The 24253-nt window shown below is 36.6% G+C and overlaps 3 protein-coding genes across 7 annotated transcripts in view; 2 read left to right on the forward strand and 1 right to left on the reverse strand.

The window, feature by feature from the left end:
- Window positions 1–123: 123 nt before the first annotated feature.
- LOC100184164 lies at window positions 124–5848 on the reverse strand. Its single transcript, XM_002127609.4, has 9 exons — window positions 5438–5848; window positions 5070–5130; window positions 4275–4449; window positions 3126–3272; window positions 2627–2706; window positions 2096–2243; window positions 1335–1516; window positions 973–1147; window positions 124–420 (listed from the first exon to the last, which is right to left on the reverse strand). Exons 1-9 carry the CDS (start codon window positions 5751–5753, stop codon window positions 331–333), a joined length of 1374 nt encoding a protein of 457 aa, XP_002127645.1. The 5' UTR covers window positions 5754–5848; the 3' UTR covers window positions 124–330.
- LOC100181781 lies at window positions 2274–11804 on the forward strand. 2 transcript variants are annotated; one of them, XM_026833641.1, is made up of 7 exons: window positions 2274–2291; window positions 7712–8234; window positions 9157–9285; window positions 9760–10012; window positions 10294–10445; window positions 10753–10881; window positions 11391–11804. In XM_026833641.1, exons 2-7 carry the CDS (start codon window positions 7777–7779, stop codon window positions 11593–11595), a joined length of 1326 nt encoding a protein of 441 aa, XP_026689442.1. In that variant the 5' UTR covers window positions 2274–2291; window positions 7712–7776; the 3' UTR covers window positions 11596–11804. The 2 variants fall into 2 exon arrangements, with proteins under 2 accessions (XP_026689442.1, XP_002127696.1); XM_002127660.4 differs by lacking the exon at window positions 2274–2291 and having other exon boundaries at window positions 7701–8234.
- A 1034-nt stretch (window positions 11805–12838) lies between these two features.
- The window catches only part of LOC100177807, a 13368-nt gene continuing 1953 nt past the window's right edge, over window positions 12839–24253 (forward strand). The window contains exons 1-21 of one of the 4 annotated variants that reach the window (XM_018811377.2): window positions 12839–13262; window positions 13631–13767; window positions 14071–14204; window positions 14392–14477; window positions 14834–15001; window positions 15105–15146; window positions 15397–15549; window positions 15986–16054; window positions 16331–16450; window positions 16870–16989; window positions 17530–17655; window positions 17860–17979; window positions 18440–18559; window positions 19081–19206; window positions 20205–20365; window positions 21538–21736; window positions 22055–22210; window positions 22579–22787; window positions 23140–23214; window positions 23426–23491; window positions 23786–23863. In XM_018811377.2, coding sequence (XP_018666922.1) covers window positions 13064–13262; window positions 13631–13767; window positions 14071–14204; window positions 14392–14477; window positions 14834–15001; window positions 15105–15146; window positions 15397–15549; window positions 15986–16054; window positions 16331–16450; window positions 16870–16989; window positions 17530–17655; window positions 17860–17979; window positions 18440–18559; window positions 19081–19206; window positions 20205–20365; window positions 21538–21736; window positions 22055–22210; window positions 22579–22787; window positions 23140–23214; window positions 23426–23491; window positions 23786–23863 — 2664 coding nt within the window. In that variant the 5' untranslated portion in view covers window positions 12839–13063. The remainder of the gene's footprint in view (window positions 13263–13630; window positions 13768–14070; window positions 14205–14391; window positions 14478–14833; window positions 15002–15104; window positions 15147–15396; window positions 15550–15985; window positions 16055–16330; window positions 16451–16869; window positions 16990–17529; window positions 17656–17859; window positions 17980–18439; window positions 18560–19080; window positions 19207–20204; window positions 20366–21537; window positions 21737–22054; window positions 22211–22578; window positions 22788–23139; window positions 23215–23425; window positions 23492–23785; window positions 23864–24253) is intronic. The other 3 variants (XM_026833638.1, XM_018811378.2, XM_018811379.2) reach the window with 3 other exon arrangements.

Consider the following 24253-nt stretch of genomic DNA (forward strand, 5'->3'; position numbering starts at 1 on the left):
AGCGGTTGCCCCTGCCACGCGAAGAGTACTAAGTCGCATATTCATGTATTTAAGTTAAAACGTAATTTAATTTTCTTACGATTGTGACGTCATAATCATTTTTTCTTCTATTTTACTGAAACAATGGACGTATACATCTTTTTATTACAAAAGTTTCGCGATTCGGAAGTATAAAAATAACGCCCAAGGTATAAAATACAAATACAGTAAAACGCTATTGAAGATATAAATGAACAACGTGACGTCAAATGGAGGAATCCAAAATGACGTCACATCGCACGTGCAACAACTTTTTTCAGCTGAACAATTTTAAGGTAGTTCGGTGTGACGTCAAATCTTAGGCTTCTTTGCTGCCCCCACGTGGTAGCCGGCTGCCGATTTTTCGGGGTCTGATTTGTAATTCTCAAGCGCCTCCGTAACCTAATGGAAATATAGGAGGAATGTTTAGTATTTTAGTTAAGGCCAGACCAGAACCGCCTAACCATAGTTTGAAGCCATGTATGTGCGGTAGCTTTGTGTTTGTATATGCATGTGTTTGATTAAACTAATCTGACGAATAGTTCAATGCTGTAGGATTAGGATGTAGGGGGTTAGTTTATAATAAGGAGTAGGAGGTATGGGTTAGTTAATATTGAGTATAAGACTGCGAGGGTCTAGTTGCTGGCGAATATGGTTTGTATATAGTACTGTGTGGTAAGATGGGACACCTTTCGAACATAATATCCAAATATTCTGATCGTGTTTTAAACAATTAACACAGTCTATGGAAGTCGTGAGGATACGGTTTGATAATTCTTTGTTTACTACCAATGGGTCGAAAAAGAAAAGAAAAGGTGTCCCATATTTCCCCACCCTACTAAATAGGTATCGTCGTTTGAAGGATGGCTAGTGTAGGTACTATGAATTTAAGGTTTTGATTGACAGTGGACACCTGTTGCAAAATCAACACAGCATGTTTGATTTTCTACCAACCTGCTCACATGCCTCCCTGCCCACGTGACGCAATCGAGGATGGGGATTGGATACTAACGCCAAAGCGTGAACCAATCGGATGCGTTCTTTTAAGCGTGTCAGATGATTAAGAACCAATGACGTCATCCACCTCGTGACGCCACACAGATGCAGTGAAGCGTTGAATCCCGCGCATCTGTGACGTATGTTTTGTGAATATGACGTAACAAATAGTTATACCCTAATGTCTCGCCGTGTGGCAGGCGAAATGTTAGTATAACAAAAAGTAACGATTTTAACAAAATAACTGTTTACCTATTTATTACAATATGCCTGGTAGCAACAACGGTTAGAAAACTCATAGCTGACGTCATAAAACTCACTTGTTTTCGTCACACACTGGTGAAGCGTCATGACATGGAGAATATATCACGTGGTTAGCTGACGTGTTCGACCATTTGCCGCCGCTAGGTGCCGCACAGTGCGAATCATCAATACAAATGCTCCCACCGAATATATTTCTTGAACCGTGATGGAATAAGTTGTCCATGTCGTTCACAACTATCTGTAATAGAGAAATTGGGACTGTAATTAATGGTGGCCAAATGATAATCAAATGGACACTCGTAAAAAGCGATCTAAAACGTGCCATCTTGCCCATCACACTACATTTCTAATGTTTAAGTCGTTTGAAAAGGTGTTTCCTTTTTTTATAAAATTCAAAATGGGGACAATTTGGTATAGCTTTAAAATTAATGCGATAAATGAATGGCATCACTAATAATTACAAACGCCTCCGCGTGTGCGTCGTTTTGCAACACATTTTGTTGCATGGCTGTTGTTCTTGGGGCACCTGCATGGTACTAATACAGTCCGTTTTCGTACTTTATTTATTTTGTTAATAGCGCTTTCAGTTTAGAAGCTCATTGTTTAACTTGGTTAATTACCGTAGATTATTTTGTTTCAACAGCAGAATGCCAGTGTTTCAGCAATACATACACCATGAATCCGCTTACAAGTATTTAATATAGCAGCATATCTGTTATGTTGGGCGCATTAACCTTTGAACGCTGTATTTTCCAGTTAGGATATACTGTAACTCTATAACCAATGTTGTTCTGTACAGATGTTCACATTAACTTACCGACATATCGGGGTTGAGGGAAAACTGTGACCCATGCACGTCATGAAGGAAATATCGTTTGTGTTCCAGCTCACTAAACAAGCACAAGACACTTTGGATGAGCGATAAAACAGGTTGGACTTTGTCTCTTCTGCTCTGGACCAAGTTGCTGCAGTGTTGCACAATTGTTAATTACAGTGATGACCAAAACTTTATAGTGAGTACAAGCCAATGTATTGCTATGAAACAAGTATAGATAGCTATAGACAGTGAGCATGGAGGTGTACGAATACACCAGGTGTAACTGGTGCATATAATAAGACACCCATGTTTAACTTGACAGTGAGCATGAGGTGTGTGAATACACCAGGTGTAACTGGTGCAAATAATAAGACACCCATGTTTAATTTGACAGTGAGCATGAGGTGTATGAATTCACTATCTCTCTGATAGGTAAGAAGGCACTTATATTAACTCTACAATGAGCATGAAACACCCTATATGAAACCAATGTTACATCAACGTTTAAACTTAAGTTACTATTCACTCAACTGTAACTTTGTAAGTTTGTAGCAATCCGTCTCCGAGTAATTCGCTTCGGTTTCGTGTCCGGATGCGCAAAGTTTCTGACCCTGGTGACGTAGTAATGAATGACGTGGTTGATTGATGACGTAGGCAATTTATCGCATTGGCCGTTAATGAAAGGCGTTATAACACGATTATACCTTTGCATGCATAGTACTGATGGACTTTAATATTATAATTCAAAATGCGGCAATATTATACGAAAAACTTTAATTTAAATCGTGTTTGCCCAATTTTCTTATCGCGAAAGGTATTGCTTATCTAGTTGGCCTTGGGTAGTTTAAGGGATTTCGATAAACAATCTTGTCATACTCAAATGTGTCGATTTCGCAGCCTTAATAATTAGTATCCCGTGTGCGCAACATCGTGATTTAATTTTACCCGTGTGCGCAACATTGTAATTAACTTTTACCCGTGTGCGCAACATTGAAACCATAACCTGCAATATCATACAGTATAAACTTACCTTGGTAAATCTTGTCACAAGCCTAACGTATTTTTCATTAATACAAGCTCCATATAACTCTGGTATGCCCGGCAGTCTTATACCAAGATCAATATGCTTCTCGTAAATTTCGTACAGCTTCCTGTATCCGGTCGTGTTTCGTTTGGCCTGTGTAATATCGTAATCAAGAAACGTACCTTGTTTTCACAAAGATAAACTATGCCTCGAATTTCTACATGCAAGACTATACCATATAGCAGGGTGGGGGAAGATGGGACACTTTTCATTCCATTTTCTCGTCCCATTTGATAGTAAACAAAGAACGTTCAAAGAAACATACAAGTTGATACAACCGTATCCTCACGACTCCCATAGACCGTTGTTAATGTTTAAAATATGATCAGAATATTTGAATATTATGTGCTATAGCTGTTCCATCCCCCCACACTACTATATATCAGTCTTAAGTTTTTAAGTTAAAGTTAAGTTAGACCTATATTGCAACAGTCGTAAAAGGCGTTGATTTCAGGCGGAAAAAAAACACAAAACGCCGTCCTGGATATTTTGTAAATAATTATGTTACGTTTCCAATATCCCTGTAGTTGTGAGATACATTAGACATATAGATTACAATAATAAAATGAATCGTTTGTTATCTGAATTAACTTACAGTTCTCAAAAATCTAATTTAAAAACAAGCCCTTGTCTAGAATCGATATAAGCAGGGCTATGTGGGTTAATACAACTTGCAATGTGCAAGTACATACTAATGTATTATAATGGTATCCATCAATGGTTATCAGGTTTGGCAAAGTGAATTCGATTTGCGTCGAATACTTAAGTAGTGGGCGTTTTTACGAAATGCATTAATTGATCCCAATCCGAACTGATGGTTGAATAAGTTTGGTATATTTCCAGAATACGCATTAGGTAATGTTAATGTAATAACAGCATGCGTTCGCTGCAATAGCTTCGATAACTAAACTGTGGACATAGAAGTGGCAACCATGGATAAATCACTTCAGTTCCAACCCATAGGGGCATAAATAACCAAACCAACCACACGTTATGTATATGCTTATTCACACTCCACTATAAGCATGATATAGTGACTTCTTCGTAAAGTTTAACTCCCCACAAAACATGTTTTATAACATATCTATGTTCTACCTCGGACGTAATGACGTATTTCTTGGTACGACTTGGGAACACCAGCATCCCATGCGTCTCGTGGATTCCTTGCTTAGTCCTTATTTGGTCGGCTTTGTATGGCTCGAACTTCATAGCGACTGGGTCATCAAAATATTCTGCAATCTGGCTACAGTTGAGTAGCCTGGTCCCTGCGCTGAAGGGCAAGGAAGTGTTACTGGATTATATACAACAAGGTTTCTAATAGTTTATTTGCGTCGCGTTTTAAAACACTTGCTGAACCATGGCCCAAAGGATAATTATGAAGAGTTAAAAATATACAACAAAAACGAGGAGTACATTGCCTAAAAGTAGGGTTCCGATACACATATCGTTGCGACGCTTTGGAAAAGCTGAACTTGCGAAACGCCATCAAAAAAGGTATCTATTAACGACGTATATTACCAAAGTTGTATTGATACAGTTCTGTGGGGTACAAGGTAGACACCTTCAGCACATAATACCCAATATCCTGATCGTGTTTTAAAAAACAACGCTCAATGGGAGTGGTAAGGGTGTGGTTTTAAAATTCCTTGAATATTATTTGTTTACTATGAAACGGGACGAGAAATTATAAAAAAAAAAACGTTTCCCATCTTACCCTATATATAAACGACGTAGCGTTTACCGTATGGTTTCTCAGTGCGTAGTTAGACCCGTGCTTTAACCATTGACCAACTCGCAATAATGAGCGGACATGGCTTCGGAAACTGGAGCAGTAATTACGGTTATTAAATAAGGAATTTAAAAATTCTTTGGCAGTTTCTAATTTCTCACCTGGCGCTGGGTGTGGCCGGATTATAACGAAGTTTGGTTGGTTGTATGGTCGTTGTTTTGTCTGTTGAATAAATTAAGTATTTTGTATTGGAAACAATATTATATGGTATATGTTGGGGTAAGATGGTCTATATTTTTACTCGTTTTTATTTTACTATTTGGAAGAAAACAAGGAATATTTACAGAGTATTTTACCACATTCTCACGACTCTTAAAAGACCGTTGTTAAATAAGCACGATCATAGCAGCATATGAGCTAACTGTGTCCATCTTACCCCACACTACTGTACAAATAGAGTCTAGCGTAAAAATTGTTGCTAAACACTAGATTGACACGTCATAAATACAATTCCTACGTCACAACTTACTTTGTAGACCTTCAGTGAAGCCCGATAAAATGACTCGCGTACAAGCGCTCGGTGAACAATCGTTTAAACTCCATTTCGAAACATTGACGATGTTTTTTAATTGTTTATACTCCAAAATAACGTCATTTTCGATCTGTTCAAAATCTTCTCTGCCGGAAATCGCGATGACGTCACGATGATGACGTCGTAGGCACGTGATTTTGTTCGTTACGGTCCAATGAGCTTCGTACATGAAGTAAACCGACGTAAACGCGAGAACGAGAAATAATTCTCGAATTTTTCGAACTGTTGTTGGGTAATTGCTGCATTGTACCATGTCACAATCAAACCGGGGACGTCACAATCGGATTTTTTCTAGAAATATTTTTCTATCCTGCTGTTAATGAACAAGGGGTTGTCGAGACTGTTTCCTAAAAACGCAGGATTTAATTATAAATATGCCAGTCACAAAACAATGATTGTTCTGGTGTAAATACACTGCTTAAATCGCTCGATTAATAGTCTGTAAAACCAATGTTCAACTATGCTCGCTTTAAATATGTTTCGTCATCAGAAAAGACACTTGATGACGTCACACGATGTTGTTCAGCGTCCGAGTTGTTCACTATTGATCTGTTGGGCTATTTTTACTTCCCTTTTCAAAAAAGGCTAAACCGTTCTTTTTTAAGCCCCAACCTGGCTGGTATTGCAATTATTTCCCATGTCACAGCATAACCATATGATGTACATTATAAAGACATTCTGTTACTGAAACAAAACTCTTTCAAGCAAAATTCCTCGCAGTCTTCCCGGCTTGTTTAAAAACTCGTAAAAGTGCCCACTTTTTGATTTAAAATTCTGACCAACACTCGCCGACGGCAATGAATGCGTGTCGTCGTCCAGCTATTGTTACGTACCACGTTCTCATTGACACGATCATTGCATTCTTTTGTCATAACTGGATATATCGACGAAGCTGCAACGCGTTTTCTATTATATAGTAGGATATAGGGGAAGATGGGACACCTTTTCATTATTTTTCGTCCCATTTGGGAGTAAACAAAAAACATTTAAAGAATTAATAAAACGTGTCCTTACGACTCCCAGAGACCGTCGTTAATTGTTTAAAGTACGATCAAGATGTTTGGATTTTATGTGCTAAAGGTGTCCCATCTTTCCCCATCATACTATACTACTTTTCCCCATCATACTATACTGCTTTTCCCCATCATACTATACTGTTCTGGAAACGCAAAGTTGTTGCAAACAGTATCTTGAACGCTGCTTTATCACCCTTGGCCAGCCCCGTGGTAAGTTTTAACATTGCATAACACCATGACGTAGGAAGGAAACCGTAATCACATAATACCTCAAGTTCCCTATCTTTTTTACAGTTATTAACGCGCTTTTAGTATAGTGACGATAGGGTTACCTAAAAGGAGAATGAAAACATGAACCATTTTACCCAAACATATCGACCCCCTAAATCATTAATAACAGTCACCTCTTTCTAGACTTTGGTGCCCTTCAACTTTCCTAATAAATAAATAAGCAAACGATACTACCGTACGTTATAGGTCATTACTAATGACATTCTTTCGGCTTTCACAAACGATTAAACATTGCACAACACCTTAAGCCTAACTTGATGACTTTCAATTAAACATTACTCGACTCAGCTCAGCGGAAATTGATAAATTCCAGAATCTTTGTTTTGCTAATTGCTGTCTTAGCGCACTTGCGGTAACTGCATGCCCTGGGGTGTTGTGTAGTGTTACAACGCAGGTCCATGTACACACAGACACTTGGTAAGCGAGGCTAAGGTTACAACTTGCTAATCCCAAAAACCAACAAGGTTTTGAAATTAGGTTTTAGGTTACAAAAGATTAGATGTTTACGTAACTCGGATGCGTTTTAAGTATCAAGTTTTGATCAGATTTTTAGAAATTTTTAGTAGGAAGAAAAAAAACGTATTGAATGTCTAAACGACAGTCGTTAGACACGCCAAGGAAAAGAAGAAGCAACAAATAAGATTAAAAGGAGTTGCCTAACTCAAAGAACCAAGGATTAATGTGCAGTTAGTGGTAATAAAGTTAGTTTTAAAGTTTTGCTACAGGGTGTAATTATATACAGCGAAACAAAAGCGGCAACAAAAGGTTTTTCCTTCCCCAGGACCATTAATTATTGAGTTCTACTTGATTCCGCTTCCAGTGTATAGGATTTTGGCCTCTAGCCCTACAAGTAATTTTGTGCAGATGCTTTAGGCTAGTTTAACTTGTTTTAATGTATACACAGACATGGCGCAAACTTTTGGTTATAAGGCAGTAATTGCTATTGTGACGCAAAAAGAATGAGGGAAAATGATTGGTCGAGCACACAAATGCCGGATTTTAAAAAGTTTTTTAAGATTTCTATTTATGATGACTTTCTGTTTGTATGTTACGTTGAAATTTAATGGAAACGGATGTAAGTCGTCATTAAAACATTATCAAGATATAAATGACGTAAAGATTGTACCGCTAACCAGTCAAAGTGTTCGGGAGAATACAGTTGAGGCAAATAATCTAGAATTGCTAACCCAACAAGTAAATTTAACAAGAACAAAGCACATGACAACAACGACAACATCAACAAGAAAAACAACAACATCAACACAAACAACGACAATATCAACAATAAAAACGACAACAACTGTCGCTAAAACAGAAATACCAACAAAGGAATTAACAAAACAAAAAGAAAACAACGAATGGTTAAGTTGTACGGATATTACAAACATTCTAACAGGAATAAAACAAGACAAAAGATCAGTTTTCCGGTAAGGGTCTTCTTGTTGGTGATTTGACTTGTTATCATTAAATAAAATGGGAAAAATGTTTTATGTTTTTTGTAGTGGTATTAAAGTACGGCGAACGAATTATTTAGTCTTTATAAATAATCATTTTAAATAACAGAGCTTCCTGAACTTTAAGTTAGTAATATACCAATTTAATTTATTGCACGCTGGGGTTTAAGGTATTTTGCAACTATCCGAACGTCGTTTAAATAATTAACATGAGTTTTGGTTGTTCCGGCTAAGGTCTAGCCCCGTATGGAGCAACTACCAAAAGCTGTATACTTGTGATAAAGATATAGCGTACATATGTAACAGTATTGCAAAAGGTATAACTACTTAGCAATTAGAATAACGAAACGGTTGTAATACTCACCACGCCCAAGATACACTTACAGTTTATCGTAGACTTACAACAAATGTTTGTAAACGAACCTCTCTAATCCTTCTAATACAAACTAATCAGGTGAACGTTTAAGTGGGTTTGTGGTTAAAGTAAATATTTAACAAAACGAAAGTCGGAAATTGTTAGGTGTTTCTTTTGATCCATCAGTGCGTTGCATTCTAACAAAGTATTTTCCAATCACTGTGCCGGGAATGACTGCAAGTCAACCACTAGGGTTCCACATATTATAGTACTGTGTGGGAAGATGGATCCTGTTATTTTATAATCGTCTTTTCAACAATAAAAAAGCACCTTTTTTAGAGTAGTGAGAATACGGGTGTATATTTCTCTAAATATTCTTTGTTTACTGCCAATTGGGTAAGTATAGTTCTATGGCGCGGTATATGCCATGTTGAGTCTCTGGTTTAGGTCAAAGTTAGTTTAGGCCTAAAGCTGGCGGTTATTTAACCATGAACTGACAGTTAGTCCACTTTTAATTATCCGACTCATTATTCCCTGCAGTGAAGAAAACAGCGATGGAAACAGAGCCGTTTATTTCGCAACAATCTACGACAACGAAAGAAAAAGAATCCATGTCGTCATCAAGTTCGCCAGTCGGGAAGATACAAACTCTGCCAGTGGTTTGTATCGGTAAGTAGAGTGTATGACGTCGGTGGGACAATAACGTCACTGGGGTAATGACGTCACTGGTGTATATGATATGCTATGTGAGTTATGTAACGTCATTGAGATATGTGACGTCAGTGAGGTATGTGACGTCGATGATGTAATGATGCCATTGATACATATGACGTCAGCGGGGTATATGATGTCTACGCGATAAGGAGATCACGTATGCACAAAAGTACTCAATATGTTGGGCTACCTTGTATGGTGATAACATGACCTCTTCTATAAAGATAAAACCACCAGTTTTAGTCTGTGGTGTCATTTTATTTATTTTTTACCACATGTAAAGGTTCTTTTAAAGTTAGGGCACACTATAAGTTTAATTTTACTATGCCTACCCTGCATATTGTAACACGGTAAAACAGGTATGGCTGGTTACTCAATGTATTATATGACCCAAGTGACCATGTTATCGATGTTATCATTAAATGACAGATACCGTACCGCCCTAAGGGAAGTAGACAATTTACGTCTTCTGCGAAGTTTGCACTGGAAGGGGGTTCCCCGGCTCTTGGGCGCCTGTGTCACAAACAGCAGTGTGACGTATGTAGTGACAAGGGTCATGCAGGGGTCACCCATTTGCCCCGGTAGGGGGTTAAACGCAAGTTGCTTTTTTGGCGAACCGTTTCGTTCAGTGTTGGAAAAGAAATCAAACCCTGGACTCGCTGCTCTTACGTGGGTGGCTAAGGTGGGTTGTGTTTAATTTGCAATGAATGTAATCAAACTTAACATATAAATTCTGGTACTTTTTCTTTAAATGAAATAGCAAAAAAAAAGGGAATTAGAAGCAAAACTACGGTCGTTAAAACACGTCAAATATAAATACTACTAAGGGAAAAGCTGATTATCACAGATTGTAAGATGTAATAGGAAGAAAAAGGCATGTTACGATTTATTATTTTGCCCAAAGAACTGAGGTGTTACATGTTTATCCTTACGTATTCAGCAAGTGTGACGTATCTTTCGTAGGTCACGTGTTTCTTTGCGCAATTCGAGCGTGACCGAATTTTCATGGAGGATGTATCCGGTTCGAATCTTTATTTTGACAACGATTTACTCGACATTCATCTGGTTGATGCAGATTCGTTGATATTTTATGGGGAGTCGCCCCTATACTCAAGGTACAGGTATCTTATATTGTCGATTTTTAGATGGCAATGCATTGTAAATGCTAATTAGAGCGCTGGCTTCGTAATCAAAGGCTCTTGGTTCAAGTCTTGACGCTGCTATACCATTGTGTGTCCTTGGGCAACGACAGTTGCTTCGGCCCAATAATCACCAATGGGTTATCCAAATTGTCAGCCATGCAGGAAAATAACACTCACAAAGTTACTTTCGTGGTAACTTATACAAAACGTTAAATAAGCAGCAGATTAAATTTTTATTACCTTCACGTTACTTATGTTATCATAGCTTCCATTGTTACAGAACTCTATGTCGTCATAATAACGATTGTCCTAGCCCCAGAGGTAATTTATGGGGCCCAGACTCGCTGAACCAGAAATTATACTCGTCGTGCCTGGAACTGTTCGGATATTGCGTCAACAACACGTGCAGGTGAGTCATTATTACGTAACCAGTGATTGTGACGCAAATCCCCGTACGGTCGGGGAATTTTGAAGTGAAGTTGTTGATCCATAAAGTGTGGGGGGTTAAAACGGTACGAAAATTCCGGGAAAGTAAATGAATTTCTCCTAATATTTGCATACTGTCTGTAACACTATCCCAGTAAATCGACTTTTGGTGTAGCATAGTCAATGCATTATTATTTAATTATTTTTTGTTTTCTACTAAATGAGGCCATAAAAGAGAATAAAAACATGTATCATCTTACCCCACTACATTAATATGTATACCGTTAGTATAAAAAAAACGATAGAAATAATAAAGATTCCATTGCAAGTTATGGGCCCGAACATTGTATAGATTCAGCAACTCGACTGTGGGTATGGGAGTGGCAACCATGGACAAGTCACTCAAGTTCCGATCACTCACAAATAATTTGTCCACACAGCTCCCTCACTATGGCCAACTTAACTTAAATAAATTTAAGCTCATAATTACAGGGGTCTTGACGCTTCACTGCACACGTGTGGGGTGGGGAAGTGGCTGGTGGCGACTGTAAGATACATCATACCTACGTCACAATACAATGATTATCGCAGCATAATGCATTGTATGATGGAAACATACCCGGACAAACGCTGCACTATGACGTCATCGTGCGAACGCGCGACGAAACTTTTGAAATCTTATGATGACGTCACGTGATAGAATTTTGTTGCAGTTGTTTACGTCAAAGACAGACAACAAAGTGACGTCAATAATGATTATTTAAAAATCGTACTTTTTATTATGACATCATAACACTCGTTCGAGTTTCCATAAAAATAATTCCATTGTTGCCTCTTAATCCGCGACTTTTCTTGGTTGTGACGTCACAAACCTCGACAATAGACCGAGAAAATTTCTCGCAAGCACTTGTTGATACGGTTGGGTTGATATGATGTCTTGGTCAACCAAACAGTCTTGCTGTCTGTTAAAAAAGTTGAAGGGACCAGGATACAGCGGTAGCTCTTACGATTTATGAATTATTAGCGGAAGAAACAAAGGTCTACGGTTTATTAGCGTAAAAAACAAAAAATGTTTAATCGTTTTGGAGCTAAAGGTTGTGACATTGCAGGACCGACGTAATAACGTTTGTGTAATTTGAATTGGTGCTATTTGTCAAAAAAAAACAACGCTAAATATTTGAGCAATTTTAAGCCACCGACGATAGGTAGATATTGCTTGCAGTTGTATTCTATATAGATGAGGTCCCTGTTAGAGGAATATGAGATTTGGACTAGTTTACTTTGCACTTTTCAATAGTTTATCTTTAGTGGCATCAGGTATTTTAAAACCTGAACGCAGATCTTGACTAATTATAAAGGTTCGCACGTATAACTCAATAACTTTAGTATTGTAGGAATATATTACATTTTTGGTATCTCTTACAAGAGGTAAGCCCTAATTTTTTCGTAAACTAGCCGTAAGTGTAAGCTGCTATGCTTTTTTATATGGCCGAGGTCATACGGTATAAGACTAAGACACACCGGGAACTAGGAATCCATGTCTATGTTGAGCCCAAACCCCAAGAATCCTGATCGTGTTTTAAACAATTAACAATAGCATAGGAGTCGTGAGGATACGTTTTTATAATTATTTGAATGTTCTTTGTGTACTACCAAATGAGACGAGAAAATAGAATGAAACGTCGTCCCATTTCCCCATCTTACTATATAAGTTTTCATGATACAGATATTTACCATATATGGTTTCACAACGTGTGGCTTTGTGGCGTACAATGGTCGTGCACCTGCGTCATAAAAACAGACAATCACCGCATTATCCCAGGCAGTGATGCGTATCGGACCCTGCTGTGCTTGGGTAAATTGGATTAGAAATCGAGCCTACGACGAATTACATTAACTCATTCAACTTTTTTTCGCAATAGCACCTTGCCACTACTGTTGGGGGTTGGGAATATGTGCTTGGGCAAAGACAGTTATAGCGGTAATTGCTGTAACCCAGTGGTGTCTAAATTGTCAGCCATAAAAATGTGCATTGTATCTTGTAAGCGGATACCAGGTCTGTGAAACACCCGTGGTATAACGACCATCGTTGTCCAGCCACGCAAGTTTAAATAAGTTTATTCATTCATGCACTTTTGCATTCTAGAATTTAGGCAAATTCTAAAATGTACTACTGTTTCTTGTTCGTGTTTCTTTATTACGTCACACATCAGTGTAATGGGTATTCATCGGGAAACATTCCGCTATCTGTTTGTTCCACGATGACTCCAAATCATCCTCTGAACTCGCCGCAAGGTGTCGTTACGAGTCCTTTTCATGTTTCGGTTCAATATTTCACTTATATTCCTGATCACGATCAACCAGGTATACGATGTTTCACCATTAATGGATACTTCACTTGTAGAGTAGTTATTATTATTTTACCTTTCCATAAGGGATCGTTATAAATATAAAGAAAACTCCATTTTCTCACATAACTAATTCGATGCTAGATGCTGCTACCATTGTGGTTATGTGTGTCATTGAGCAGGACACTAAAAGGACATTGCTCTATTCCCTTACGACTCGTTCGAATTGCCAGCAGTAATCACTAATGAGCATACATGGTGACTCGTATGCGGGTATTACCTGCGTATAACGTGACCATCGTGTTATAACGATTGTTATTGCCCCGTCGCGCTGGGTGTAAATAAGCGTTATTGAATTAAATTACCAGTTTTTTATTTCTACAGTTTACTTATCTAGTTCCACGTCGGCGACTTTTAAAGGGTTTTACGTCCAAGGTCGAGCTTCACTAACTAATGATATCATCGGTCGATTTAACGTTAGTGCAGGACCATCAAGTTTGACCACTGCACACAATTGCCCGGTAATTTATAAATAGTTTGAAACTGTTTGAAACGATGTGTGGATAATTCGTGTTTTCCCTTTTATAGGGAATGCACCTGCATTTGTTGTTGTTGTTGTTGTTTTATCCGTATGCTGCAATAACTTCATAAGCGCAACCATGGATAAGTCACACAAGTTCCCACCAATGAGAATATAAATGACCAAACCAATCAAAAGTCATGTCTGCTTATCAACACACTGCAATAGATTTAGCAACTGACTGTAGGCATTGGAGTGGCAACCATAGATAAATTACGAGATATTAATACAAAGCTGCATTTAGAGCACTGTAAGCGACGCAGCTCCAGGAAATGCAGTAAGTCACAACTCTGCGTGGTCACAAAACGCAAGTCGACCATCATCGTTGACACTACATTGGTCAACGAGACGAACTATAACCACAGATGCAGTGATAAGGTAACACGCTAACTACTTCATAATAATTAACCTGCTGCAGTCTCTATTGGTACTGGGCGACACATATTCTACTTTGGTCTTGAATATTTATATATATACTTTGTAGTTTGTACCCAGCCAACACATACAAATAAGTTGTCAATGAAATTAGTGATGATGTTTCAATCAATGTTACTTATATTTTTAGGGCAACATTCGTTCAATCATACACAACGTACTGGGTTGGAGTGCAGAGTGTTGTGCTGAAACATCTCCCATCATTAACCACAATAGGTACTTGGTTTGCTGTTTATGTCAGATCTAACTGCTATGTAGTAGAGTGGGGGAAGACGGGACATCTTAGCACACAATATCAAAATATCCTGATCATATTTTAAGTATTTAACAGTGGCCTAGAGTCCTGAGAATAAGGTTTTAAAATGTTTTTAATGATTTCTGTTTACTACCAAATAAGAGGAGAAAATAGAATAAAAATTTGTCCCATCTTTCCCCACTCCAGTATGTATAAAATTACTTAAGTTTGTTTGGTGTATACCAGTGTAGAACAAACAGGAACTTAGGATGCGGTTTATAAGTGTTTCCGGCCACGCTGGATAAAGTAAGTTACATTGATTCATTTATTTATTCAGGTTGCTGCAATACTGAAAAAGTTAACACTACGACACCAAGTTTCTGCCAAACATTAAACCGAGCACAAGAGAATGACGAACACAATGCTAGTATTGTGCAACAAGCTTTACAAATCAGTGAAACTTTGGCTGAATCAGAGGCAGCCACTGTTATCAGATGCTTTTTATGTAAGTTTAGTGTCATGTGTTTAGATTTGTTTAAGATTGTGTTTTTAATTTTCTGGCAGTTTTTCATATAGTTTATCGAACTTGATGTCTTTATTTTTAACAGGGAGCTCAGGATCTTCTGAAAGATTTCGACAAAATGTTACACGTGAGTTAAAATTATTAATTTAGCTTTACCAGTTTGAGTGTGGGCATGGGATTGACAACCATGAATAAGTCACTCAAGTTTCAATCCACAAGAATATAAATGAACAAACCAACCAAAAGTCGTGTTTGCTTATCTACACACTGCAATAGCTTCAGCAAATCCACTGTGGGCATGGGAGTGGCATTTTTGCTAACATACTCTTTCATTCTCGTTATTAATATTTATTTAATAATTTTGTCTTTATATTCAGGATGTTGTAAGATAAGCCAAGTGTCACTAGAATGCCAAACTTACTGCTCCGGTTCCTTCTACGCGACTTACGGCTCGACTACACTTCCAACAATAGGACTGCTTGGTTGTGTTGAACAATTCCCAATAATTTCTACATGTCTAATTTACCCAAGTAAGTTTGTATCTTGCTACTGTTGGATTCAGAGCTTCAGGTATCAAAGTTAATCATATAACTCTGTTATTAATTAAATACAATCTGAGTTTAAGGTATTTCACAAATTTTGAAACCTCATTTACATATGTATTCATTTATGTTTAATACTTATTTTATGTATGTGGTCCTTTGTGAGTTGTCTAAATTGTCAGCCATGCACTAAGAAAATAAACTCTCCAAAATATTCACCCACTAAGTTACATATGTGGTAACTTATAGTTAAACTACATTTATTTAAAAAGCATTATTTTTCCAGTGTGTCCAGTTAAAATCTTACCCCAAACTAATCTTACCCCAAACTTACCCTCAAACTAGAGACTAAACTGCTTCAATCCAGTGGTTTGTTGGGCATTCCACACTTAATATAAACCTAACTCTGATTTTTATTTTCTAGACCACATTCTTAGTAACACCACTGTGACGTGCCAACCTGGTTTTCAATTATTTAATGGCGTTTGTGTTGGTAAGTAATGACATGGATGTTTTATAATGACGTGTGTGTAATATTGGCTTGGCAGGCTAATAAAAGAAGCACCACAAAGTTAGATAAGTGGTAACTGGTAAGCAAGCACAAGGTGTATAAACAGAACACCCACGTTATAATGACTTCTGTTACCTGCCATGCAAAAATTAATAAGTTTCTTAAATTCATTCAAAAATATAAATGCATATTTTCCTTTAGTATTTATGTGCTCTTACACCTATCTAGCAAATACATTATAGTTTCCATTCAATCTAGATACAGATGAATGCTTTTCACCTTCTGCATGCGTTCCAAATGCATTATGCATGAACACATTTGGAAGTTATAATTGCATCTGCTCTGATGGTTATACTGGTAATGGTAGACATTGTACAGGTAGGTTAATTTTTAACTAAAGTGAAATTTTTAATTGGTGTAGAGATAGTCTTTACCAAGCTGGATGTTAAACTCTAATATCCCTTTTAAAACGATACCTTCCAAGTTTTTGTCGCTTAAATTTTCACCAGTATTGTCTTGGGTGCTTGAGGTGTATTGTAAATAATCAAAAGAACAAATATACAAGAAATCTACCCCCTCCCCAGATTTAGATGAATGTCTTTCTACTTCAAACTATATGTGTGATCTAAATGCATTATGCATGAACAAACACCCGCGTTATAACGACTCCTGTTACCCGCCATGTTAAAATTAATAAGTTTCTTAATTTCATTTAAAAATATAAATGCATGTTCCTTTGGTATTTACGTGCTCTTACACTTATGTAGCAAATACATTATAGTTTCCATTCAATCTAGACACAAATGAATGCTTTTCACTTTCAACATGCGATCCAAATGCATTCTGTAATAATAGAGTTGGAAGCTTCAATTGCATCTGCTTTGATGGTTATACTGGTAATGGTACAGTTTGTACAGGTATGTTAAATTTTTTTCTGTACCATTAAAATTACAATTATTAACATACATGGTAACTTATAAGTGGGAACAAGGTGTATGAACACCTGTGTTATAGCATTTGTAGTTTTCCGGCCACGCGAGGATAAAGTAAATTACACTCATTCATTCATTAACATAATTTAATTAACAAGTTAATTTAGTTAGATCTACCAAGTGTATCACCCATGCTATCCTATCTGATTACTTCAACCATGTACCTTTGTGGTGAACCACTTGTTTCTTGACCTTGGCTGAGGATATCAGGTTCAAGGTTTAATGCTGCTGTGGGTGTATATGTTCAAAATACTCAACAGCAATTGCTTTACCAACACAAAAAGGAATCTCTTTCATAATTGTAAAGCTGATTACTTGTAATTGGGAACGAGTTTTATAAATTTAAAAGTTGCCATATATGGATAAACAAAAGACATTAATTTCCATTAAAAACTGCATATCCAGTATAACTGTAAATAACAAAAAAAAACAAAAAAAATTTACCACCAACTTTTCACTCCCCAGATATAAATGAATGTCTTTCTTCTTCAAATTCTTTGTGTGATCCAAATGCATTCTGTAATAACACAGTTGGAAGCTTCAATTGCATCTGCTTTGATGGTTATACCGGTAATGGTACAGTTTGTACAGGTATGTTAAATTTTGTTCTGTTGCATTAAAATTACAATCATTATTTATTGTTTTGCACTAACATCCAATAGGCTAAAAAATACCCGCCATTTAGGCCGGGGTTGGGATTCGAACCCTGGATCTTTTGTTTAGAACTATATGCAAGACTACAATTGCTAAAATTTATTGCTAAACAAAGTCAAATTTTATTTTTTTTTACAACAGATCTTGATGAATGCATGGCAGGTTCTCCTTGTCATTTAAACGCACAATGCAACAACACTATTGGTAGCTTTACATGCAAATGCAAGACTGGTTATACCGGTAATGGTACTCACTGTTCTGGTAAGTGTATTACACTAAATTTTCGCTATATCCTATCTTTCGTTTTAAATATTTTTAAATATTTGCTCCTGTAATCGAAGAGACAAATAAATTTTTTATTTTATTACATTACTTTTTAGTTCTATTGTGGCGACAACTTGTAAATATACCATGTGTGTCTTATTGTATACGCTCGCTCTTGAGTTACCACAAATGCAACTTTATTGCTAACTGTTTTGGAAATAGTTGCTGTCATACCGGATAACTTGTAAGCACAAGGTGTATGGAACAGAAGACCCATGTTATAACAACTGTCCTTGCCCTGCCACATCATTATCCTGCAAGAATAAATAAGTTTCATCCGTGGTAACTCGTAAGCGGTCACGAGGTGTAACGTAACACCCATGTTGTAACAACTGTCGTTGCCCAGCTTTGCGACAATAAATAAGTAACATTCATTTATTTATTGACATTACACCAGATATTAACGAATGCCTGACCCCCACAACCTGCCATTCGAACGCACAATGCAGAAACACCGTAGGAAGCTTTACATGTAATTGTAGCCAAGGTTATGTCAGCAACGGATTCCAATGTTTTGGTGAGTAAAAAAAACATAGAAACCATATTAATTATTTCAGTATGCTACTAAACATCACTATAAATATCATTTTGAAATTCTTTAGTTTCAAGCCCATAAATGTTAATTTCTTGGGACTAGTCTAAGAACATTTTTCAAAAGTAGAAGCCTGATACATCGTTAACCTATTTTTGTACACCCTGAACAGTAACTTGTATAATACCCTTTTTGCATGGTCACTTTTATTCGCGTAAGTACTCGCATATTTACTCGCAAACGCTTATGACGTTATGCGTGTTAACTTTGTTTTTGCGAGTAAATATGCGAGTACTTAGGCGCATAAAAGTGACCATGCAAAAAGGGTATAATTCTTTAGATGTTCACAACTTAAAAACTACCGTAAAAAGGACTTTTCGCCTACATTTTTACAATGTTTGAATTTTTAATTTGGACATTTTTTCTCTTTAATCTGGGTTAACATATTAATTTAGCAATTTCAGGTTTTACTATAATTTTAAGTTTTTTATTTAAACATTCCCCAGACATTAATGAATGCTTGTCAATGTCAACCAACAATTGCCACATGAATGCTACTTGTTCCAACACAGATGGAGGTTTTATTTGCTTTTGTAATTCTGGTTTCACTGGAGATGGTGTCAACTGCCAAGGTAAGTTATATTCTATTATTAGTGGGTCAAGGACCTGGGGTTTAGACAAGATTTGGCCCATTACCCCAACACCCAGGAAGCTAATGGGGTGCGATTTCAAAAGTCCACAACATTTTAGAACTTTTCTCATTTTGGGTATTTATAAGTCATTATCTGGCCTTTAATTAAAAATTGTGATTCTACCCCAACGCATGATACCGGTATCATCTGTTCGTACCAAAACTCAAAAAAATGTTTTTTTTTGACAAAGTCGAAAATGTGAGATTCTACCCCAACGCATGATACCGGTATCATCTGTTCGTACCAAAACTAAAAAAAATGTTTTTTTTTGACAAAGTCGAAAAATGTGAGATTCTACCCCAACGCATGATACCGGTATCATCTGTTTGTACCAAAACTCAAAAAAATGTTTTTTTTTTGACAAAGTCGAAAATGTGAGATTCTACCCCAACGCATGATACCGGTATCATGTGTTTGTACCAAAACCCCAAAAAACAAGTTTTTTTTTTTTTCAATTTAAAAATGTGAGATTCTACCCCAACGCATGATACCGGTATCATCTGTTTGTACCAAAACTCAAAAAAATGTTTTTTTTTTGACAAAGTCGAAAATGTGAGATTCTACCCCAACGCATGATACCGGTATCATGTGTTTGTACCAAAACCCCAAAAAACAAGTTTTTTTTTTTTAATTTAAAAATTAAGATTCTACCCCAACGCATGATACCGGTATCATGTGTTTGTACCAAAACTCAAAAAAATGTGATTTTTTGACAAAGTTGAAAATGTGAGATTCTACCCCAACGCATGATACAGGTACCAAAAGTCAAAAGAATGTGATTTAATACCAAAATTCAAATAACAAAACTCTTTGTACCAAAACTCAAAAATTGCCATACTACCCCAACACATGATACTAAGATATAGAATATTCTAAAACCATTGTCTTTGTCTTACTAACATTCTGCAACATAGTTTAACAAACATTGTTTTCCACAGTGCTTGCTACGCCCGCACCATTACCGCTGAATGCTGTGGTATTTGAGATTATAACAACAATAAACATCAACTTCACGAGCCCACAGAAAGCAAATGCAATCATTAATTTAGATAAAGAACTTCTCGTTGTTGCTCTTGCCCCAATACCTGGCTATCATTCAGTAAGTGGAATGTTCATGTACAAAGATTTTTCAATTTTTTCATACACCCAACTGATATAGGCTCATGCAGTCGAGTTATAACATGGGTGACTTCTTATACACCAGACATACATGGTGTATTCATACACCTCATGCTCACTGTTAAGTTTTAACATGGGTGATCTTCTTATACACAAGACATACATGATGTATTCATACACCTCATACTCACTGTTAAGTTATAACATAGATGTTTTCTTATACACTAGACACACATGGTGTATTCATACACCTCATACTCACTGTTAAGTTATGACATGGATGTCTTCTTATACACCAGACACACATGGTGTATTCATACACCTCATGCTCACTGTCGAGTTATAACATGGGTGTCTTCTTATACACCAGACACACATGGTGTATTCATACACCTCATGCTCACTGTCGAGTTATAACATGGGTGACTTCTTATACACAAGACATACATGATGTATTCATACACCTCATACTCACTGTTAAGTTATAACATAGATGTTTTCTTATACACTAGACACACATGGTGTATTCATACACCTCATACTCACTGTTAAGTTATAACATAGATGTTTTCTTATACACCAGACACACATGGTGTATTCATACACCTCATGCTCACTGTCGAGTTTTACCATGGGTGACTTCTTATACACCAGACACACATGGTGTATTCATACACCTCATGCTCACTGTTAAGTTATAACATAGATGTCTTCTTATACACCAGACACACATGGTGTATTCATACACCTCATGCTCACTGTCGAGTTATAACATGGGTGACTTCTTATACACAAGACACACATGGTATATTCATACACCTCATGCTCACTGTCGAGTTATAACATGGTTGTCTTCCAATGCACTTTACATACATGGTATATTCATACACCATGTGGATTTGTGTTACATACAGTAGTGTATTGTTGTATAATATTGCTGTATTTAATAGTGTTGTAGGATAGAATAGAATCTCTATTACTGAGTGCTTTAACTGCCTCAGTGGGTCTAGATGGTAGCACCTTGGGTGTTGGGGCAATAGACCTACATGCTACATCCCAGGTTTCTGATGTGCCTAACTGTAAACTTCACACATAAAGAATTTGTTGGGTCTTCTGAAACATTATAACAAATTTTAAAGATTTTTTTGCTAGGTGCGAAAAATATCTGATAGACAGGGGAGTGTGATTGTGACATCAGAAGCAATATTCACCACATCACAAACTGGATCTGTTTACAACGTGCCAAGTTTGATGAATATAAGGAACAGCATCAACCAGCGTGCGAATAGCATCAATTATTTACTCCCCGGGAATATTCCAATCAACCCAAGCATTCCTGTCAATAGAAGAAGTAATGTTTCTACGTTTAATCATGCAGTTGTAATATATGTTATCTATAATATACCTTGCATGTAAGTGTATACGCCTCATGCTCACTGTCGAGTTATAACTTGGGTGTCTTCTTTTTCATAGAAATACATAATGATTTTTATTTATTTCAACTACAAACTAACTCGTAAGCGGGTACAAGGTGTATGAAACAAAACACTGTTTGCCATGCAAGGATAAATAAATTACATTAATTTCTATTGCACAAATTTGTTATTTTTTTACAGATCAAATTGTTTTAGCCTCTTTTTCAAAATGCAGTATATTCTTTCTATTGCAGAAATAGCGGGAAACACTCAATGCCAGCCCACCACATGCCCTCCAGTGGCCGGATACAACGTACGATGTGTTGACGTTGGATTATCAAGTTTTTCTTGTGTTTGTTCCACACCTACCATGGAAGTTCCGTGTAGCGCAAGTGGCCTGTCTTCTACAAGTAAGATGTTTATGAAAAAAATTTTTTTACGGCCTATCTGGTATGAAAATACGTAGTGTATGTCCGATGTTTGGTCAGAAATTTCGACTTTTGTCGGAAATACGCTACATTTTTTTATACCAGATACGAGTCATTGAAAGATTATTCATCAAATCCAATTAAGAGGATTAGAAGGTTAATTACATTATGCCTGGTAGCAGAAGTAACAGAATATAAGATGTTTGCTGCTTTTAACTAATATGGAAAAATATTTTCGGGGGTGAAGCTGAAGCCTTTAAAGCAGATGTATAGACATAACTCAGTTCTTTATATTGCAATGGACCTTCATAATAAATTGCTTATAAGTTTTTACGCACATTTTACCCCAGGAAACCCTACCACTGCTGAAGTTACCCAGCCAGTCACTACCCCTGCCCCCACTACCCCAAGTGGGTTACACCCTGGCATCATCGCCGGCATCGTCGTGGGTGTGGTTCTTATTCTCACAGTGGTTGGTGTGGTGGTGTATTGCAAGTATAGGAAGGAAAAAGATTCAAAACCGAGCGACATCGACTCAACTTCACATTATGTTGAACCAGTGAGTTTGTATGCGGGAAAAAACATAACATTTTGTTTCCTGGCAACTCTTGATTGTTAACGGAACTTATTTATAATGAATGTAACTTATTTATGCAAGTAAAGAATCTGCCAGAATTAATGTAATTTTATCCATGCATGCTTTGGTAATGACAGTTGTTATAACACAGATGTTTTGTTTCTGCTAAACTTTACAGATAATTATTTGGGAATTTTATTTTTTCTTAATAAATGACAATTTGAGCCACTGTTTCAGACATTTGAATTTATGGCTTTAAATTGTTGCATTACTATGGTTTGTTTTAAGTTTACTTTTTACAACCTTTTACACAACATATGTTTTTACACGACAGAATATATTTGTTGAACCCGTTTACATGGAAGTTGCAAATTCAACTGGAAAAAGGAACTCAGTGCGAACTTCTAGTGTAAGTTTACTTAATGGTTTAGGGAGTGGGGAGTTCTGTGTTTGTTGGTTGCCTTAGTGGGATATAGATGGTAGCACTCTTGGTGTTTGGGTAAATAGACCTTGCCATTATAGAGTATTGAAACAAATTATTTTTTACAAAAATATGTCTTAATGATAACAGAATTTATTATAACATGATTATTATGTTTAAAATTATTTATTGTGTTTAGGACGGCTATCTTGACATCAGTGAAGCTTTCTATAACGTTGGTGCTTCTAATGATTCAACCAATCAGGCAAATGCTTTTGTGATGTCGTTATTCATATTTTGTAATGTCATCATTTAATATTTTATAGAACAAAATGTATAATTGTGTGAATAAAAAAAAAATAATATAAAATTAATTTGCAATTGCAATACTTTAGTTAACATAAAATACAAATTATGACAAATTTAAGACAGAACATTTTATGTTTGTTTTATGATTTAAGACAGAACATTTTATGTTTGTTTTATGATTTAAGACAGAACATTTTATGTTTGTTTTATGATTTAAGACAGAACATTTTATGTTTGTTTTAAATCCCAGCTTCCCGTGTTGGCATCTGAGGCTGGTTATGAAGAACCCATGAAGCTTGTGGCCAAGAATCAACCAAATGTTTCCCCTGTAGGTTGAAATTTATTTTGGTGAAGTGTAATATTTTATTTTTTTTCTCAACTTTTTATGTTTTTGGCAATTTGTGTTTTGACACAATTGTTTTAGCAGCGCATTATCTTGTGGGTAATTTATACCAAATATTTTTAATACAAAAACTATTGTGACTGTGGATCTTTCACAAAGTTACATATGTGGTGACTTGTAAGCAGACCTGAGGTGTATGAAAGAGAGCATGTTATAATGAATGAATGTAACTTACTTTATCCTCGCGTGGCTGGAAAACGACAGTCGTTATAACACGGGTTTAACACCTCGTGCCAGCTTACGAGTTACCATGTATGTTACTTTGTGGGTGATTATTTTTTTGTTGGATTTTTTGTATTTTTTATGTATGGCTGA

Source organism: Ciona intestinalis, chromosome 3 (assembly GCF_000224145.3).
Source record: "Ciona intestinalis chromosome 3, KH, whole genome shotgun sequence".
Taxonomy (NCBI): domain Eukaryota; kingdom Metazoa; phylum Chordata; class Ascidiacea; order Phlebobranchia; family Cionidae; genus Ciona; species Ciona intestinalis.

Coding starts and splice junctions, on each gene's coding strand:
- LOC100181781 (XM_026833641.1), top strand. CDS start 7,777: ATGATTGGTCGAGCACACAAATGCCGGATTTTAAAAAGTTTTTTAAGA. Junction 10,013..10,293: donor CTCTTACGTGGGTGGCTAAG/GTGGGTTGTGTT, acceptor TATCTTTCGTAG/GTCACGTGTTTCTTTGCGCA. Junction 10,882..11,390: donor TGCGTCAACAACACGTGCAG/GTGAGTCATTAT, acceptor TCATAATTACAG/GGGTCTTGACGCTTCACTGC.
- LOC100184164 (XM_002127609.4), bottom strand. CDS start 5,753: ATGGTACAATGCAGCAATTACCCAACAACAGTTCGAAAAATTCGAGAA. Junction 5,131..5,437: donor CTTCACTGAAGGTCTACAAA/GTAAGTTGTGAC, acceptor TTTATTCAACAG/ACAAAACAACGACCATACAA. Junction 421..972: donor GCAGGGAGGCATGTGAGCAG/GTTGGTAGAAAA, acceptor TATTTCCATTAG/GTTACGGAGGCGCTTGAGAA.